The sequence below is a fragment of the Ceratosolen solmsi genome, unplaced genomic scaffold (assembly GCF_000503995.2).
Source record: "Ceratosolen solmsi marchali unplaced genomic scaffold, CerSol_1.0 scaffold65, whole genome shotgun sequence".
NCBI classification, from domain to species: Eukaryota; Metazoa; Arthropoda; class Insecta; order Hymenoptera; family Agaonidae; genus Ceratosolen; species Ceratosolen solmsi.
This window is the reverse complement of record NW_011948463.1, coordinates 175,300-198,296: the sequence shown is the minus strand read 5'-3', so window position 1 is coordinate 198,296 and position 22,997 is coordinate 175,300. Positions and strand designations below refer to the sequence as shown.

General features: G+C 22.5%; 1 protein-coding gene across 6 annotated transcripts in view; it reads right to left on the bottom strand.

Moving 5' to 3' along the window:
- lig (ubiquitin-associated protein-like lingerer) overlaps positions 1-22,997 on the bottom strand; it is a 35,947-nt gene continuing 12,950 nt past the window's right edge. The window contains exons 6-15 of one of the 6 annotated variants that reach the window (XM_011505546.1): positions 22,298-22,510; positions 20,346-20,666; positions 17,914-18,330; positions 16,746-16,961; positions 16,058-16,256; positions 14,565-14,770; positions 13,566-13,775; positions 11,429-11,548; positions 8,331-8,603; positions 1-522 (exon numbers count right to left, since the gene is read on the bottom strand). In XM_011505546.1, coding sequence (XP_011503848.1) covers positions 274-522; positions 8,331-8,603; positions 11,429-11,548; positions 13,566-13,775; positions 14,565-14,770; positions 16,058-16,256; positions 16,746-16,961; positions 17,914-18,330; positions 20,346-20,666; positions 22,298-22,510 — 2,424 coding nt within the window. In that variant the 3' untranslated portion in view covers positions 1-273. Of the gene's footprint in view, positions 523-1,477; positions 1,517-3,322; positions 3,365-3,615; positions 3,694-6,476; positions 6,567-8,330; positions 8,604-11,428; positions 11,549-13,565; positions 13,776-14,564; positions 14,774-16,057; positions 16,257-16,745; positions 16,962-17,913; positions 18,331-20,345; positions 20,667-22,297; positions 22,511-22,997 lie in introns of those variants that run through there. The other 5 variants (XM_011505545.1, XM_011505549.1, XM_011505548.1 and 2 more) reach the window with 5 other exon arrangements.

Genomic DNA, 22,997 nt, shown 5'->3' with positions numbered 1-22,997 from the left:
ATGTTTTATTAAAAAGACACTGTAGTTCAAATGCAAATAAGAAACAAAGTAAATATATTTTTATTATATTTCACTGTTTCATTTTGTTCGCTTTTTAAATCCCTAGTATGAATTGTATCAATTGTTCATTATTTCACATTACTGTTCTTACATAACAACTAATTATTTATGTATAAAATAAGATATTGTTGAATATCCAACATAGTATTTATTCACGTTTTCACCATAAAGAATAATAGTGCACATTTTTTAGTTAACTAAAAATCTATCCATTTAATTGCCACCAGCCCAGTAACTTGCACTGTAGCCAGGTTTTATTTGTGCTTTATTCTGTGAATTATTATTTGATCTTTGTCCTGTACTATTACCACTATCCTGATGCACTGGTTGATGTAGTTGATGAGGCACCGTAGGAATAAATAAATGAGCGGCTCCGTATCCACTAATAACACTTGCATTTTGGTTATTTGTTAATCCAAAAGGTGGCGGTGTTGCTGAATGAAATGCTTGTTTTTCATAAGACTGCACATAAAATATTTTTTATTAGATATAACATAATTTATTATAATTTATTTATGAATTTATTAATAAGTAGTCCCTTAAAAATATAACTTGTTAACAAAAAATCATTTTGACAGTGATAATGTTTCATTTTACAATATAAATAATTTATTAATTACAAACTTGGAAAAAATTTTTTTTTTAATTTAAAAATTATTTTATTATATAGTATTTAAAAATAGGCACACTTCGTATTTCATAATTTATCAAGCTAAGAAATAATAATTTTAGTACTAAAATTATAATAATATTATAATAATATATATAATAATATTAAAATATTTAATTATTTAAAAGCAAAATTAAGTGCAGTATTTATATTATTAAGTCTTTTATAAAAAGTAATTATCTCCTAGGTAATTTTAATATATATTTTACCGGATTGTATTAGATGGTATTTTTAATATTTATTTGTTCATCATTAAAAGAAAATTCTGCGCAGATCCTTTAATTTTTAATTAAAATTTACTTTGATTCAATATTTTAATTCTATATATAATAGGGTAAAAGTTAAATAACAATAGTCGTATTTCAAAAGAATGAAAGTGGGGTTAAATTATAAAAAAGCTCGAACAGTTGATAATCGTGCATAAAAACATCTAAGACGCGCTGAGTTAAATTGTAAATACTTCATGTGAAAATCCGATATGTACTGATGGGTGCACTTGATACTGTAATAAGTTTTGACACTTTTGTTAAATGTAATATATATTTTTATGTGAAATATGTAAGTTTCAATAGATTGATCTTTTTTTATTTTTTATGTAGCATTAATAAAGATGACTCCTTCCGAATTTGTAGTAAATATTCTAGGCTTAGACGTATATGGTTTCATTTTCTTTCCATACCTCTTATGACATACTCGTCAAGGTTGTACTCGCTTCAGGTAAATTGAAGATGTGTTGACCGTTTTTTTTTTTTTGACCATTTTAGTGGGCTAAGTCCGTATGCGTGTCTACATTGATAGAAATATTTCAATATTAAATGCATAGAATTATAACATTAATTATAAATTTATATAATTAAGGTTACGTGAATGATCTGAGCCTGAATACAAATATCCTACAACAGGCATATACTGTACCCTTTTATAAAACTATGCTAATATTGATATTTATGTATTAAACACTAACTTAATATGTATCTAAAGATTATGTAGCGATAGAAAAATAAATAATTGGCCGATGAGTTCAATGGTCAAAACTCCTTTAATAAGATTCGCCAACATTTGTGGTAATGTCAACATTAGAGTTTTTATAATCCTTTTAGTAAAAAATTAGATAAAATGCTATTGTTTGAAGCTTGACATATAAATGTGTTTTTTATAATTTATCGAAATGTATATTTATAACTACAACTTGGTAAACATGAAAAATATCTATTTAATACTATACTATAATTTGAGATTGATAGTTAATAAATATTTCATTGCTATTATTTTTATAAACAGCCACTAATTTGCAAATAAAATTCAACTTTGGTATGCTATATTTTTAAAAAATGATTGCTACCTACCTTCGAAATCATCATTAAAACGTATCATATATCCATATTTTAAATAGTAAAAATTTGATGAACAGTTAATTTAAAAATATTTCTATTTAAATTTAACTATTTTAATAATCATTACTATTTGAAAATTATAAATTAATATTTTATACTTTTGTATTAATTTTTAAATTTCATTCTAATCATATAAATATAGATACCTTTTACAATGTGTCCCAGTGATTAAAATGTTAACATTCTTGCTTATACTCTAAACTTTTCAATGATTTGATTACAATTAATAATATTTGGTAAATGACATTTTCTTAAGTTTTGTAAATTATTATGGTATGACTGTTTGTAAATAACACCTTCAATTGTTACTATGAATATTTCAATCTTTTATCAACTTTGATAGTGCAGCCCAATTTAGTATATGCGCTATTTAGGTTTGTCGAAATGGTACATATAAACTATCAATTTTTATAAATCATTGATAAGTTATTGATATAATTTGTACTTCAATCAATTAGTATAAATTGATAAATTTGTCAAATTCAGTGTTATAATCTATTTTCATTAGATCCGTAATTCAATTGAATATGTTTTAGTTTAAAGTTAACAACACAATCACAGCGTTCCTTTTAACACCAGTATATATATATATATATATATATATATATATATATATATATATAATTACTTAATTTGAATATTGGAATTCAATGTAATCATGTAATTTATGGACTTGTATTATTTATTGTACTATATACTACGCATTATAGTTAAATTCAGCATCATTCTTTATTAATAAATATAGATGTTTCTTCATGGTTTTCTTTAAAAACAATTTTTCGATACATAAGAACCAATAACTATTTACAAAATTTTATTAACGTCAATCATTCATTTTAAAAATATTTTACAAAATGTATAATGCAATTCATAAATATATAAATAAATGTACAATCTGATATCTTGTATAATACTTTTCAATTAAATAATGTACTTATACTTTATAAAAAATTATAACTAAAGAACATATAATAACAATTTTCTTCATTCTTATTATCTGTATAATTCGAAATGGTTTCTGTCAACTGCATACTGGTAATAGGTGTAAATATAATAATTTATTTTGTATCAATACAATTTTTATTGGAATACCAATACATATATCATATAATACATAAACTAAAATTAATTTTTTTGAATATTTGTTGTCAAAATATCGACATTGAGCCGATAAAATATATACTGCTTGAAAAATGTAAAGTAGCTCAATTTAATCAAATTAAATCCTTCCGTATATAACCTAGAAGAAACAGATTATTTATAATAACCTTATAATAGGTTTTTGAAAATAACGAAGAAAAAACATTGTTTTTTGTTATAAAAATTAATTTTTTTATATTGTCAAAAGTTTTAAACACTTCAAAATACGTTCATACAATTTCAATAGAAGCTATAAAAGATTACTTGAATTTTCAGAACAAAAAAGCATTTATTTTTAAAGCAGTCTTCTTAAGAATTATAAATAACAATATCAAGATTTAAAAACTATACCTTTAATCCATCGTGTCAGGACTACACACATTTAGATTTGTGTATATTTACGTTCCATGTCGTTCACACCTCGTAACTCTTTAAAAATAATTTTAATAGTGCTTGATAAACCATTATACAAAATTTAAAAATTCAATTTTCTTAGTTATGATGTATAATTTTTGCTGCTCTGGTATAGACATTATATGCTAATTTTGCACGTTTAGTCATGTTTTATTTTCTTCAAAAGTACGTTATAATGAATTTTTCCTAAGACTTGCTATTTTCACGCTGTACTTCATTTTGCATAAAAAAATTTGATAATGGTATCATAAAATTATTAATAAATGATAATAAGAGACTTTTTAATGTAGAATAAAATAGTATTTTAAGTTTTCATATAAATACTTTATAATCGTATTTATATATAAACATTATTTGCAACTGATGAAAAATTATGTCGGATGCATTAGTTTCGTTTATTGCAAACAAATTTTCAATTTATAATGTAATTAAATACATAATTTATAAAATCTATATAAGTAATTTCGGTACTTAGAGAAAATTATATATTTAGAATTAATAAAAATATTTTTTTTTTTAATACCTTTCATCAAAATACGCTGCTTTTTAAGTGCTACATTGTAGTGTTACAAATTATTCTAACCTTGAAATCATTTATATCCTACTGATATTTATGTATATGCATAGACGATTTTTTTAATACCTGTATTTTCAATGATTTTTCAAAATGAAAAATATATAAATTTAAGATTAAGGTAATAGTACAAAATATACATTGTAATAAAATATAAATTTTAAATATATATTTAAAATTCATCAAAAACAAGATGTTACAGGAGTTTAAATCCAAACAATTCTTGAATGTAATCTGAAAGATTCGAAGTCGGTGAAATATTCTCAAATATTTAAAAAAAATAATAAAAATAGAAAATTATGTTAATGTAAAAATCTGTTAATTAAAAATAAAATACTATGATATATGATACAAATAACACGATCTCAACATTAAAAAAAAACTGCTATATTAATGTACCGATTACATAATTACAGTTTACATTATTTTTAAAAAATTTGATTGTTATTATATGAATTTTATATTTATAATGCAGTATTCATCAAAAAATATAGTTTTTATTAATCATACAAATGAATGAGCAATACATTCGATTAGAAAGCATAAACACCAGTGTTAAACATGATAAAATAAAAACATTAAGTTAAAAAATGGGAGGAACTCCAAATTAATTTATATCACTTAATTATTCATAACTTGATATCAATAAAGAAAACTAAGTATTTTAATTTAAACATTTTATAGTTCAAATTTTTATTTTTAATATATTAATGTTTTCTTATCTACATTTTTTCAAAATATCAATCGTTTCATACAAATTATTCCATTGATTGTCTCATGACAATTATTTTAATACCTAGAATTATTGAATTACACTTAATATATTTTTATTATTAGTAAACTTTTTAATAAAAATTGATTTTGTACTATGTTCTTGTTGTAAAAAAAAATTATCACTAAAATTGTGGATGCCAATTTATTTACATAAGTAATTATATATAATTTTACATTTATTTTAAGTTTATTGTCATTTCTGGATGCTTAACATGTTAATCGTTCATTTATGACAATGATAATAAAAGATTAAGTTATTTTTGTTATTAATTTGTGTTAATAAAAATAAAATTCTTAAATCAGTTTCTTAATTCTTAACTTAACTAATTAATTTTTTAAAATCATTGTATGCATTTCAAAAACATTACTAATGAACTATTATAAATTATTTAATAAATCATAATTATGTTAATTATATAATAAAAATAATTATTACAGTAAAAACATGTTTTAAATATCTTGCACCGTGTATTATAACAATACATGAGCTGTGTCGGAATACATATGATAATTATTATGATAGATGTTTATATTTGTTTATTAATATAATTTTCAAAACTGTTTGAACTACTAAATAAAATTTAAATAAAGAAATATTTTTAAAACTGTAGAATATATAAAAAATATAAAGAAGTTATTAAAATTAATTAAATCCATATAATTACAAAATATATTATACTCATAGAAATTAACAAATTGGAGAATTAAGTAAAGTAACTTTTTGGCTCAAATATATTTTACTAAGTCGTATTTGTCTCTTCTTCTTTCATACTAGATCTATTAGTTCAATTTAAGACAATTATAATGTATTAACGGTTATACTTATTAATAAATTGATTTCTACAAACTGGATTAAAAAGAACTAGATTATTGAAAGTGAAGTTTTAAATACAATACAGAAATATAACTACTAAATATATATAAATAAAAAAATACTATCATTTATATATTTATATAAAAATGTATTTTAATGATAATTTTAAGTTTATTTATATATTAATATTAAGTTTATTTATATAAGATAATGTTAAAATGAAAAAAATTCGAATGAGAGCATTACTGCAAACATTGAATTCAGCTATTAGTAAAAATAATCTAAATATACTTAAATAAATTAAATGTAAATAAGTTTAGTTATTTGCAAAAAAAAAAAAAATAAATTCCGAAATGTTAATTAGTAGATACTATAAAATAAATATAAATTACGTCAGATGTAATGGAGAAGGTATCGAAGAATTATATTTAAAAGTTTAAGTTGGATTATGCAAGCTGAAGAGTTTTTATTAGAATAATTTTACGAATCTTTTGCAACGATACCATTCTTATTATAACACGAACAATGGAGGTTATTATCATTAGATTTATTGTCATTAGAAATACATATAGTCACAATATATATTTTAAAGATCATTAAAAATATATTATGTTGTATTATTGTCATACATTCGGATATTGCAGCAATGACGGTATTTATTATTTCTTTGTTGCTTGAAGTGACAATATGCCAATTCCTTTAAAATGATTAAAAATACTTCTTGTTCTGTGAATGTTTATCAATTTTTATTTAATTTATAGTACTAATTAAGTATATTTATACAATAAAAAAATATCGAAGACTTTTAATATTAAAACTCTAATATATCATTTCAACCACATTATTTAAGTTGAAAACAAATAATCAAACAGTGAAAATTGCACTTCCGAATAATGATAACATTATTAACATATAAAATAGAGAAGATAATATTGATAACAAAATCATGAGTCTTCTAAAAGAATAAAGTAACAAAGTAAATGTTCCTACTTCTATATTAGAATATTCGTATTAAAATGTTATTTTGTAAATTAAAATTTAATCTAATTATTCACATTGAATAATATTAACTATAATACTAACGTGTAATATCAATAATAAATCGAATTGAATTTAAATTGAAAATATAAAATCGGATTATAGTGCAATTATTTTGTGAAATTTTTATATTTTTTATTAAAAATTTATTTAAAATTTTGAAAAATGTTTAAAGCTCCTAATTTCTTTACTCTTAAAATTAATTGACTAATTTGATTCACATTCTCATAAAACAATTTTATTAAATTAATAAATTTACACAAAATATAATATTATATATGTTAATATTCTCAAAAAATTTAATTTCAATGAACCATTTATATTGGTATTTAATCAAAATATTTAAAATATTTTTCAATAAAAAATAATTTTTAAAAGTATAAGGAATATAAAGTAATCTTTGAAAAAGCAGAATACATAGTAAAAGAAAAATGTAGAATGAAAAACTTATACAGAATATAGTAAAATATCATAAATTAGCAATATATATAGATTTCAATACACTTTCTATAAGATTTTATCTTAAAAATGCATGAGCAAATTACAGCGGTGTACACGATAGAATAAGAATTTGTTTTCTATTGGTTTGGAATTTTTTTTATATAATATATAAACGCATAAAGTTGTGAGTTACTGACATCATTCATATAATTTTTTAATATTTACCGTAAATGAATATGAGGCTTTTGAAGGAACTTATCATTAACAATCATTTCTCTCTTTGAATTCTTACATTCGTCACAAAAAATTAAAAAAAAAATTGTCTTGGATAAGAGATTATTAACTTAAAAGCAATAAATTTAAATAGAATATATATTAAGATAATATATAAAGTACGGATAAGGCACTATTTTATAATATAATTAGTTCACTTAGTTGACACTAATTTGTCGGAATTTAAGGTTGAATACTATGTTAAATTTTTTATTTCAAAGCTATTCTGGAATGAATTAAAAAAATATGACTGCTTAAAATAAGAATAATTAGATAGTATAACCATAAACAGCATATACTTTTTGTCGCTGTATTAGAAAAACGTTATTAATTAAACGTAATTAATTAAAATTTAATATGTTATTTAGTAATTTATACAAAACAAAATATTTAAAGAAAATAAGAAATGAATAATAAATTTTATAATTCGAAATAATTAAATGTATTGTAAAAATGTTTTGATTATTATATCAATGTCAAATAAAATGAAACTCTTTAATAAAGATAATGTATAGATTTTATTGTAGAAAATATTGGAAATCTATAATTTTTATCATATCAAAAAATAACCATATTAATAAAAATTAATGTTTAAAAATTTATTATTTTTTGTATGAAAGTATCTTTTTATATTCAACAATTTTAGATTATTTAACACTTGTAATCGTTTATTTTTACATGTAATATTATTTTTTAATATTTAACTATTACAACTAATTTGCATTAAGTTATACTTACATTTACTTTGTTAAGTGCAACATGACCTTTTGTGTACATTGTTGTATTTATATCAGTCGAGGTACCAGCTGTGCTTGTATTCCCACTTGACGAACCAGTTTTACTAGTCTGAGTAGTAGAAAATCCAGTTGCGGTATTTTTATAGTCTCCAGATGGTCCAGAATTACTTAATGCATCATAGTTAGTTCCACTTCCATATCCCGAACCATAATTTCCGGGTTTTGTATTATATCCACCACTTGAAGTTGCAGCATTTCCAGCGGTTGCAATTTGCTAAAAATAAATAATATTAATAACATAAAATTTTTAAAAATTCGCAAAAATATTTATATACCTTTTAGATATATGAATAATCTTCTTACATATAGATTAATTTACGTACTATTATTTTTTAATTAATAAATACGCAGCTCAAAATGATAATTAAATCATAATGACAATAATGAATTAATATCTATATGTATATATAGATTGTATTGAATATTACAATAAAATGTCGACTAATTTTTATTCTTAATAAATTACAAAATCTTTTGCATTTTTATTTTTTTGTATGTTGCAAATTTTTTATAGATTTTGATAGCATAAATAATCTATATAGGATATAAAATAAAGCTATTAACAGATTTGATTCACATAATCGTTGGTAAATCTTATCAAAAGCTTTTAAATGTGATTAAAAAAATCAAAAATTTGAAAAAAATCAATAAGATTTATATATCCGAAATGATAAAAATTAATATATGGCGTTCCTTTTAAATATTAATATAATTTTATTCTAATAATTGTTTATATTTGTTCGGAATTCCAGTCACTTGGTGGTCGAAGGACCAAGATGGTTGGATTAGATCATATCCACCATTTTACTGGTGGAACAGTGTGAATAAAAAGAGGTTAATGCTTCAATTCAGTAATCAACACAATTGCTTTTCGTGCTATTTATTGAATTTTATTTTATAAATACATAATTATGATTCAGCGTTGGTTGTGAGAATCGTTCAGATTTTACCGTTCTTTAGTATTTTTTTTCACGTGGAGGTAGCATGCACTACAAGTCAAGGTTGGAGGTTGTAAATCTCCGGGTCCTCTTGGTGTAGTGTGCTAGGTGGAAAATTACTACACTGAGAAGTGAAAGCTCATAAATCTTTGACACTTGTACATCGTCATAATATAATCCTTGTATAGCGTCACGTATGGTGTTTTAAAAGCGAGTCTTCTCTTGATGAATAATATAAAATGGTTCAATACATCAGTGTATCTTGATAGTGCGTGCTATGGTACTTATAGAGATTTAGTGGACATTGGCGCCTTAATCCAGAATGTAGCTCCAGACACAATGACGTCTTAGTACACAAGTTGCGGCTCCTTAATCCAGAATGCAGTAATAAAGTAGTGCTGTCTTGCAATACATCAGTCTCCTCTTAGTTAACTCAAGCAAGTGCGTGCGTTTTGACACGTGCTTGCTTTAAATATTCGAACGAGTTTGATTATCAGAACATACGGCCGGTGTTGCTATGCGGAGAATTGTACAGGGCTTCGAAACTAAAGCTGTAGAAGTTTCGAGAATTCTAGGACAGCAAGCTTTATACGATTGGAGAAACATTGCAGAACGTTTGTAAGCAAAAGCTTTAAAATGATCGAGAAATTTCGGAATCAATGTTTACGATTTCGCGAGCTACAACGATTATAAATTTCGGCGAATTAATTTTCTTGAAAAGTGCTCCAATCCTGAACAATATTATAATTTATCAATAAAAAATTAAGCTTAAAAACCCTTGTTACTCTACATTTTTATGAAATAAAGCAAGTGAACTATTAAATAAGCGGCCATTCAAACAAAGTAAAGTTCTAAAAAATTTAAATTATAGAAATATTATATGACTATAAACACAAGCTGAACAAGTATTTTAAGATAAGTAGTTTCGAAGTTAATGTCTAAATTAATTTTGTAAAAAATTGATTTGCTAAGTTGTACAATTTTTAATTAACTTTTATTGATTTATTGATTGCAATCTTCTAAAAGATTGTATTAACATTATAAAAGAGATTTAAACTTTTAAGATAATAGAGCCTATTCGATTATGCATTATGACGTGGGATGTTTGTATAAATACATACTGTAACGTTCACTTCTTACGTTATCCCTATTTATAACAAAGACAAAACTAAAAGCTAACTAATCGTAATATAATAAGCTGTTAAATAAATGGCATGAAAATTTATTTCAATAATTCGTAAAATAGTATATTTTAATTTTTCCATAAAATTCTTTATTCTTTTTACTAATTATTATATTTATTGTGCAACAATCAACTGCTGACTAAAAAAATTTTTTATGCAAAAGCAATGAAATATTAGTAATTGAATTTAATAAAATTATTATCAAAATTATGTTTATCATTATATTGCCTACGATTGGAAAACATCAAACTTTTTAAATATTTTTATTTTAAAAAATTAATAGTATTTAAAAAGTATTGTTGCAATTTTAATAAAATCAGTTATAGATTTTAAAACATATAATTTTATTAATTATTCTTAAAAAATTAATTTTTTTATACTTTTACCTTTATTTTTGGAATTAATTACTATATTCTATCCCATTAATAATTCATTTACATATGATACATTGTAAAACTTTATTTTTTATATACTAACATAATCATTTTTTAATATATTTTTCTTTAATTTATATAGTTCGATGATTAAAAAAAAATATTACAAATGATATTTAAATATACATAAAATCAATACAAAAAACTTATTAAAAACGAAGAATATTATGATTTATAATTTGATTTAGTACTCCCCTAATTTCCATAAGAGTATTAATCTCTATGTAGAAAATTGAAATCTATAATTGATATAATTAACATCTTCAACATTATAACTTAATATAAAATTTATTATTTTAAATTGAAAAAATGTTTCGTATTAAAAAATCTAATGAAATAAAGCTTTCCCATATAATCATAATGAATTATAGCACACCATTTTTATAAAAAGTATTATTTATACTATTTGTAATTCATTAAAAAAACTTTAATAATGCTAAATTACAGATTTTTATAATAAATATATAAAACCAATGCACTTACAGGATATATTGCTGGAGTACCATATTGAAAACCACTAGCAGGCATAATGCCACCTCCGTAAAAATAAGCATATCCAGGTGGGATTGGATTCATCAATGGTTGTTGATGCTGTGTTGCAGTCTGAATAAACAATAAACTCAAATAATTTATCTTTAAATTACTTAAAATAAGTATTTTTAAAATTTTAATCGACGAATAATCATCAAAAAGGTACTTTTATAATATAATATTATAATTAATATATATAATTATTATTTGTAAATTTTGGAATGTGTTACAAATGCTATCCTAGGTTCAAAAATCACAAGTTTCAAGAGACTACCTAACTTTTCGCCAATACTGCTCATTAGGTTAAGTTAGCCATTAATTTAATAATGGATAGAATAAAACCCACACTAGACACTATTACTATAGACCATAAATACTATACACTATAACTATAGACACTATTCATTTTAAGTAATCATATATGGAACCGGTAAAATATTAAATTAAAATTATATGATGTATTATTAATCTCTTTTAGTATTTTCTACTTATCGTTTGATTGATCATCCAGTTTAAAACATACCACTTAATTCCACGATTTATAAAAGATGCAAATACCTATTTATTTATAAATTGATTATTATGTCATCATTATTTATTAATGATGAAACCTTAATATATATGTACATTCATTAAATATTATATAATTGCAATTTCAACATTATCGTTTAAGTTAACCAGTATTTAATTCAATTTTATTGAATTAATATATAAATATATTGATATTCTTGTAAGAGCAAGTGATAAAATTCTTTATTCAAATTTTTTAAATTTTATTTCACTCAAAAACGAGATTTCTACTTAATACCTTATTGTTATACTATATTACCATAATACCGGTTGTTCTTTACATTACTCAATATATTGCATTTACATATAATTTTTTATATCAATGTAATTTGATATTATTTTAAATAGATAGATAAAAATTCATTATTTTTTATTCCTTATCATATTTCTTAATATTGTTTATATTATTTTAATTTCTCTTCGACTAAATATGGATTTTTTATAATTAGCATAATTAAAACAGAATGTTACCAATGTTTAAATTTTTCGTAACCACTATGCTACGTTAAAATAAATAATAATGTGGTATGTCATAAGTGACAATTGATTTTTATTTTCAACGTAGTTGAGTTTGATTATATCATCGCAATATCTTTTAAAAATTTAATGGTACTGATAGAATTTAAATATTTTAAATAATGACAATAATTATTTGCTTCCATAAGCTCATAAAACATTGTATATAAATTACAAGATACGTTTATAAGATTAATTTACATATTTAATACCAAATAAAGAAAATTCTTGCTAATTATTATTCTATATGAAAATATTGACAGATTTTCAATAACTTTTACTCCATAATTTTATTTCTAAAATATCACTAATATATTGCTTTTTTGATTGACTGTAACCAAAATTATTACCACTTTAAAATTAATTTTTTTCATTTGAACACATAAATTTATTTTAATTTGTTAATGACAAAAATGGTAACTTCATCTAAAAATGTCTAAAAATATATATATATATATACACACATTATTCTATATAAATTAATTTTTTTTAAAGAATTAAGAATGTTTCTTTTATAAATGTATAATTCGTTGTTCACTCAAAAACATTACAGGAAGATTACAAATAGAATAAATTTATTAATCTACTCAGCAAATCAAATATGTATTTGTTGAACTAAACAAAAAAGAATCGAATTATTAAAGCCTTGAAATAAATAAAAATGAAGTCATGTCATTAATTAAATATTTCTGAATTTTGAGTCAGTAATTCAATTCAATAATTCATTCAACATCTACAATAGCTCGGTGATAAATTTTGAATATTGTACCACAACAATGATTTATTAACATTTGCAATTGATATTTGTATAAACAGTGCTAATAAAATATGAAAAAATATAAATATTGAAAACCGTTTATTTTAGAAAATTTCAAAACAAGAAAATAAAAATAAAACATCTAATGCAGCGTGGACCATAAGAAATCCTTTTATACAAACTTAATTTAAACAAATAAATAAAATATATAAATAAAAAAATCTAACAATCTATCATCTATCTTACTTGTTGAGACATAGTCGATGAAACAGGTGACGCATTACTATCTGTTCTTGCAAATCTTGCATCATTAATACTGGTATACTGTCCTTGAACTGGTTGAACGCCCTGAACACCTTGTACACCTGATAAAGCATCATTTCTGCTATTACCAAGACTAGTTACTGGCCCTGTTGTTTGATATCCTAATGCAGCATCATAGTACCCAGTTGTAGGCTAAAATTTTTATATTAAAATATGTAAAAACTTTAAAATAAAATTTCAATCGTTGTATACATATATTTTTTCTTGTTGTATACAAGTATACTAGAAAATAAATTATTATAAATATAAAAAAATATTTGTGTTACTATATAAAATGATAAACAAATAAGTGTATTTATTGTATATAAAAAATATAAATATTAATATATTTAATCACAACAAATATTCATTATTTCGAAATTTAAGATTGGTTTAACCATTATTTCAAATTTTTCGTTACACTACAAAATTATTTGTCTAAAATAGTTTTTCTTTTTTCTTTTTTTTTCTGAAATGTAACAAATAAGAAATTTCAAACACATTTAAATTTTTTAGCATTATCACTTAAGATAATTAACTACAATTTATTTGTTTTAATTTATTTAACTTTGAACCTAATTCAATCTAATCATTAATTTTTCTATTTATAGACCTAATTTTTATTTATGTTAAATCTAATAAAGGAAAAAAATAATAAAACGAGGATGAAAAAGGAAAAAGCACTTGGAAAAGGTTAATTTTCCCATTTAATAACATTCTATAAGCTCTCAAGAAATATATTAACAAATAATGATTTGCTTTCAATATATTAAAAATAATTTTATTAGCCCTATCATGAATTTTTTTTTTAATATACCAACAAATTTATATATTTTAAAATTGAAAGATATTTTACATTACTAAATTTTGTTAATTAATTTAATTGAATACAATCACATTTAAACATCGATAAATATTTGAAGAAAAATATATAAAACAAACCATGTGAGGCAGTCGCTGTTGCATTAATTGTAAATCTTCGTAACTATACATATGAGGTTGTTGAAATGTTGCATATGGTACACTTTGTCCCATAATATATTGATGACTGAGAATTGGTGCAATATTTCCCGACGTACCTGAACCAGAGATACTACTTGAACTATTATTATTATTTGGTACTAAACCATTAACCGAACTTTTTGGCACTGCTGAAAATTAAAATAAATCTATATATATTTTAAATTAAAATTTCATCAGATTATATGTAGCTAACAGTATATTTTATTTAATTGTGTAGTGTATTTATAAAGTACTTGTTAATACTATATGCTCGAAATTGCAAGAACCCTTCCCAAGTTATTAGACATCTGGCAAAATCCGAGTGGCCCAAATATCTGGGGAAAGCCCAAGAGTGTTAGCCATAGTTACATCCACTGCTTGTAGCACCACAATCGCCTCCATTGTGGTCAGCTTTAACTGTCTTGTCGAGTACATAGATAAAGCAAGCACGGGGCCAGTCAGAGGTATTCAGCCATGAGCTAATCACTCAGAAACACAGGCGCTCCCTTTGGGGGGACGCCATGGAAGGAAGACGGTATATCTTAGATGCCATAGAAGAGGTGATCTTTTATGGAGGTTACTGCAGAAGATATAGGCGCTCTAACAGTGGGGTCGTTAAGGAAAAAGGAAGCTCTCTAGATAGTTGTTATTCAAGTTAATGTGCTATCGTACAGCAGCTCAAGGTACCATAACCACCTATCACTCGGTAGAGTTTCTCAAGGATTGAGATGCCAATGAGCACTTTTTCAAGGAGACCACAAGCGAGTAACCAACGCGTCACTACACGAAGAAATATCCAGAGATTTACGACCTCACACTTCTCCGTGTAAACATCTACCACCAAGCGCACCGCGTCAAGAGGACCCGGAGATTTACAACCTCCTACCTCGACCTGTAGTGCATGCTACCACCACGTGGAAACTACCAATGAACGGCAAGATCATAACGATTCGCATCATCAACGCAGAATTATTATAGTATAGTTATATAATAAACGCAATAAACAAGCACAAAAAGCAGATGTGATAAATACTGAATAGAAGCGCTACCCCTGCCATTTATCCACATATCTCACCCACTTTTCTCCCACCAGTAAACTGGTGGACTTAATCTACTTCTAAACACTATTGTATGAATTTATTGATTTTAATATTATAATTATTTAATTTAAGTTTTATACAAATATAAATAAACTTGTTTAATGGATATAAATATATTGATGTAATATAAGATTTGTATTTATGAACATTTAAATAGCATTATTCTTTTTTAATTGATTTGTAATTTTAGCTTTCAATTAATAATAAAAACTATTTCTATTTCGATAAAATATTATATTATTTTATGTGTACGCATATACATTTTAACATTTATTTATATATAAAATCAAAACAGCTACTTTTCAGAAAATAAACAATAAAATATTTCATTACCATTCGACATTGTCGTCTTAGTCTGTGATGTATTTACAGAACTAGAAGTAAGACTTAATGTACAGGTCGTTGTAACTAAAGACGTACTACTAGTTGTTGTATTACTTTCAAATGATAACTCCTTATTTGTACTAGGTTTATGATCTTGAGATACAGCTTGATTTTGACAACCATAACTGGGATACGCATTTGAATAAACCTACACAAAATTTTATATATATATATATATATATATTTAATTTATAACATTGTTAATTATAATCAATATAATTTTAATTACTATTTGAAGATTTTTAAAAAAAATTTTCAATCTGATTTTATAGTAAAAACTTATAATTTTTCATTTATTCAAAATAATATTCTAATGACCATTAAATTATATTTTTTTAAATTATTAATGTATGAATATGTAACGTTTTTGCTGAATCGTTATATTCACGAACTTAATTTAATGTACACAAATATTGCAAAATATTTTTATAACAAAAACAATATTATTAAAACATTAAAAATATTACTCTACTTTGCAACCAAGATTTTTAAAAACTAAATAAAATAGTGGATCAAACATTTATATACACATATTTTAGTATTTTGATTTTAGGTACAAAAATATTGTAAATATGAAATTGTAAACCATAAATAATTATTTAAGACAATATATTTAATTTTAATAATAACAAATTACCGATTGAACTGTATTAGAATATACGCTAGTTCCTTGGCTTATCGATGATGTGAATGTTGTATTGGACGGTTGATAAGGTTGCGCTGTAGATTGGAACGTAGAAGAATTTGGGTATACAGTATTTATATAAGAGTTGTTACTAGAAGTATTAGTAGATGCAGATTGTGATTGATATTGTGAAATTGGTGTCGTAAATCCAGAGGTTGATTGATACCCCTGTAAAAGTGTTAATTAAAATTTCCTATTTTTATTTAATAAATTTAGTAAAAGATGATTAATAATCTTATAGATAATTATATTGCAAAAATAATACAGTGAATGAGGAATATAAGTTTAATACAATAAAAATACAATAAACTCTTACAAATTTTGTAAAATAAAGCTAATTTTGTACGATGTCATTTTTAAAACGATTTATCAGTGGTTTTAGGTACTTTATATTGATAAGCGAAGTTATTAGACGCTGTAATTTAGTTTTAAAAATTGCACGGAACTAAATTAACTTTAATTCTATAAACATCTATATTATTGTATTATATACTAAACGCATAATTAATATAATTATAAGGTTCAACTACAAAGAATTAAATTTTAATTTTTGTTCATAATAGGAAAAATATCGTAATATATTTCATTTTGTTGATTTAATTCCAACAATTTTTAGTAAGAATTTTACTTTTCAAACAATAAATATTAATCATTCTTTAAATTGCAATTTTTTAATTTTAAAACTATTTGTTTAAATAAATTGAAAATGATAACCAAATTTTAATTTATCTGTAAACGAATTTCCAATTTTCAATTTCATTAAAATAGTTTCATTAAAGACATTCATAATAGCTTTAAACATGTACTTATAATACTGGGAATTATAAGATCTAAATTCGAATCAATGGATGTTATGATTTGTTATCAATTACATATATTTGTCTTATATTTTTCAAAAAATTATATTCAATTAAAAATACATTGTTAAAGATTATAAATATTAGATATATTTTGAAAAAATTAAAAATTTCAAGCTTTTTATAATAATGATTGTCTATATAATGGTTATGAATAAATGATAATTTATATAAATACAAAGAGTTTTATAAATATATATATATATACTATTTTTTGATTTATTATGGATATATATAATTTGTATTGATTTTTGATACAGCACCTGACTAGTAGTTGGTGTTTGATTGTAAATACCAGAAGTATTACACGAAGACGTTTGACTAAAAGTAGTTATAGATGATTGTGTATAAGATGAATTATATCCTGTTTGACTAACAGATGGAATAACAGAAAAGTTATTTGAATTACAACTAGTTGTCGGGCAGGTAAAAGATGTTGGATTGGCTTGTACATTACAAGAATATGCATTATAATTGCACGCTGTAACTGAAGTTGGATATGACGGTTTTGATGACTGATATGTCACAGTTACGTCAAATGTAGAGTTACTAAGAGATGTTTGTGAATTAAGATCCTGTTTCTGCATATCCATAGATTGAGTTGGTGTATTTCGACTCGTAAACCCACTTTGGGAATTTATTGAGTGCTCATTTGCTATATTCTGATTATCACTAAGCAACTACAACATAGAATTAAATAAATTGAATAATTTGAAATGCATTCATATTATAAATACTTAAAATAATAATTAAGAAATATATAAATATTTAATTTATTAATATATAAAAATATATAAGTAGTTCATGAGATAGTACAATTCATATTATCTACATTTTTTTTCACACCATCTTTGACTAAATTGTTGATATTGTGTGACAATATGAAAGATTTTAATATTTTAAAATTATTTATTATTAAATGCAATAATTCTAAACATTTCCATTCTACCCGAGATAATTGTTCTAATTCCCTAGGTTCTAGATTCTAGGTTGTAAAATATCACGGAAAAAATCAAGCATAGGAGAATAATTTAAGATTTTTACAATATAAATAAGAACTGTAAAGGCTATACAAAGGTAAATTTTCTAGAAATTTAATTACTATACAAAAAATTATTAGAGTTTCTAATCAGTTTTTTTCATTAAGTAACATAGGATTATTAATTATTATTAGATTAATTAAAAATTCTTAATGTAATAAGATTTAATGAAGTATTATAAATTCCCATTTATCGCTTAATTAAACCACTTCTTGTTTCATCCAATATGTTCACATCACGATATTTGCAAGATTGTTCAAAGCTGCTAAAAAGGATATCCTTTAATTAAAAAGTAGGTAGGTATTAAACTGAAATAATTTTATTTTTAAAATTAATTTAATTACAAATGAAGACCTTAATTTATTGCATTAGTGTCTATGTTCTAAACAAATAATAAAAAAAAAAGAATTAAAAATCACAATTAATGCAACTTACATATTGTTTATTTACTACGTAATATAAGTATTTAAAATTAAAATTTAATTATAAAAATGTTAATTATATCTTTAATTATAAAATAAAACATGGTATACGTAACAAAAATATGATAAAAATGAATATATTTTGCATACCTATGATTATATACTATACTAACAATTAATATCTATAATATTACAACATAATAATAGAATTTTAATAATCAAAATTATAATATAAAATAAAACGCAATAATTTAAAATATGGCATATAAAAATGCAATTGCAATAAAATTTATTAAAGCAAACGCGTTCTTTATTATTTTATTCACTTTCCTTCCATAATGAAACAGACGGTTTTATTATTATTTGTATTCTATAGTAAGTAAATCACGATCTATTATAAACATTTATGACTTAGTAATGTCAAAAAAAGCATACAATTTTATTTTATAGAAGTAGTCGTGTATTGTATACAACACACATACGCACAATTTATAATTATACTTTAATTAATATTGAAATATAACAATTAATTTTAAATTGAACTAGGTATAATTTAATATGTCAGACGATTTTCTCCACATCTTGCGTATATTTATTAGTTTTTCATTGTATCTACGCTTTTACTTATCAATGATAAAATACATTTTATTTCAATAAATTAATGAAATAGAACATTATTCCAATTAATAAAATTTATTTAACCACGAGTATTGTGGTAATTCATTTTCATGTTTTCAGAGCTTGTTTTACTTTTTCGAATTAATAAAACTATTAATACACAAACTTATTCTCTATCGTTCATACTTCCTACCAGGATAAGGATCAGTAGGAAGACTTAAAAATATTAAATAGATATAATCAGTGTTGTATGCTTACAAAAGGTAAATAATATTAAAATATAATTTATTAATTACGAAATATATTTAATATATAATACTAAAGAACAATATTAGTAAAAATTATCTATTTTTTGCTGCCATAAGCCCTATTTCATTTAATTCAGAATTAAATACATCTATAAGTGTAATGCAAATGATATTTAAGAATCAAGTAATAAACAATAATTATTATAATTAACAACTATATTGTTTTTTATAAAATATATATTTAAATAAATGTATATAAAACTAAATGGGTAAACACATTAAAAATGATATTAGCAATAATTCTATTTAAAATCAAAACAATATGTTGTTCAAATATAAATGATATAATAAATAAACAATTACATACCAATTTTGATGTTGGATTAAATTTTTGACAAGAAACTTTTACAGCTTCGACAGATAGTGAGTTTAGTGAATTTACAACAGTTTTTGTGGTGATAGAGTTTTGTTCAATGCAAGAAATACCAGAATTAGATCCAGAAGAATTGAATTTTTCTTGATTTGATCCGTCATTGATATTAGCATCAGCGCCAAATTCTAATGCTCCAAATTGAACATCTAAAAATCCAATACTTGTATTTAAGGCATCACCCGGCATTTCAACAGCAGTTGAAGGTATTTTTGAAGGTGGTGGTAGACGTGGTCGATGCTTAATTTGTCTTTGCGGCTATAAAATAAAAAAAATTTATAAGTTAAATTACAAATTCCAATTATTAACAATAATACATACAATATAAAATATATTTTTTTAATTGATATAACATAAGACGTTGGATTATATTAAATTATAATATGAGTATAAATATGTTTTAAACTTTATACATTTTTTTAAAATGGAACTGAAAACTAAATTTGTAAATAAAAAAATCATTTTATATATTGTATTATAATTGTTAAAATGCACCCATTTTAAAAATAAGAATATTTTAGTTTTGAGATATTGTGTTACGAAATCATAATTTAATTTTTGTTAAACAATACTTAAAAATATCGATCATATAATACAAATTTTGAGTAATCTGATTATGCATCTATTTATCGTATAAATGTATAATGCTACTATTCTTTTTAATATACTTTTTAAATAAATTATATATTATTCTACATACATAGTGTAAATATTTTTAATTATTCAACGGAATGAATCGTTTTATTTTATGCTAGATAATTTTAATTGATAACTGAGTAACCTGGATAAATAAAATTGATTTAAGATTTATTTTCTCAAATTTTATATATTATAATTTAATATTTTAGAAAAAATACATGGAAATTTTGAATTAAAAATGCATCTGAATATGTAACGAGCGTGCAGATAAGATGAATATAGAATTTTCTATTTTCTTTAATAATAATGATATTAATATCTTAGCAAAGTATAGGAAATTGAGGAAATGAAAGAGTTCGTTGAAAATACAATTAAGTTGGAAGATTATGACAGCATTTAAAGAATAGTATTAGTAGAATTTGGTTATGGAAATGGTGTAATGCTTGTATAAAAGTAATTTAAATTTGAAGACAGAATTCTGTCAGCTGGCTAATTAAAACTAATTATTACAGTGAATATGGATTGGTTTTATTACTTTATACTGAATGAACCATATTTCAAAGTACAGGTATAAGTTTTAATTATTTCTTATTATCTTATTTGTCAAATAAGTTGCATTTGAGTTTATTTCATTTTTTGTATTTGGATATATATATATATATATATTTTTATCAACTTATTTTGTTTGTGTTCAACATTATATATAGTATTAAATAATTAATTTTCACAATAATGTTTCTAGTCAACTTATACTCTGTGCATTAATAATTCATATCAGAATGAAAAATAATTTTTTATTATTGAAATAGTGCTGGTCATCCTTTGCTATTTACTTAAAAAATTGTAATGAAGTTAGTTTACGGAATAAATGTATGGAATTATATAAACATAACGTTAGTTTTATTTAAATAATTTTTAACGATAATTATTATGTAATAATTTTACTTTAAATTATGTTTAATAAGAAAACAGATTTTAACACTAAATATAACATATAAGATTACAAAGTAAAATGAACAATAAAATAATTTTCAAAAAATGATAATTATTACATACTATTATTATTTACTTAAATATTATTTTTTGCAAACTTTGTTGTTAAACAATTTCTTTTTTCCATAGTATCAAATAGTAAAAAATGTTTTTTAATTGCAGAGTAAATAAAAAAATTACTATACTAATTATAATTGTAATATTGTAGTGTTATATTAAATATACATTACTACTATAATTAATACATAGCTACTCACAACATTTAAAAATGTATTATGTCCAGAATTAACATTAAGGCAATCACTACTTTGTTGGGACAGTTGAGTAAAATATTCAGATTGTGCAGCTGATAAGCTTCCTCTATTCATGTTATCAAGTGAATGTGGAAGATGAATAGATGCAATGTTTTTATGTGACTGACAAGACTGCTCTTGAATAATATTTTCTTGATTTAATAATTTTGATGATTCCTGATAGCAGAAAAAATCATTATTTAAAATTGTGTCTATTAATCATCATACATATTTTTTGGTAATTAAATTAATTTTTTGATTATTACTCAATGTTCCAGTATAATTATAACTAATATTCTGAAAATAATCAAGAATATATTTCAATGATAATTATCAGATAAAATTAAATTAATTTTAAAGATGTTACCTTTTTAATAAATATAATATTTATAATATTATCATTTACAAAAAATTTAAAATTTTAGTTTTCGTTATAAAATCAATATATTAGACGTTTTAATCTTGTACATTAATAATTTAAATTTATTATGAAAGATATATTCCTAAAACAAATTAATTGCTTAAGTTAAAAAATTATTCATTTTAATTTATTCTATTGTTCTAAAATTCTTCAATTAATATAGATTTATTTTTATAATTATATTATGCATTTTTTAAATATTTCTTAGCAGAATAAGGATAATGTATTTTTCAAAGTATACTT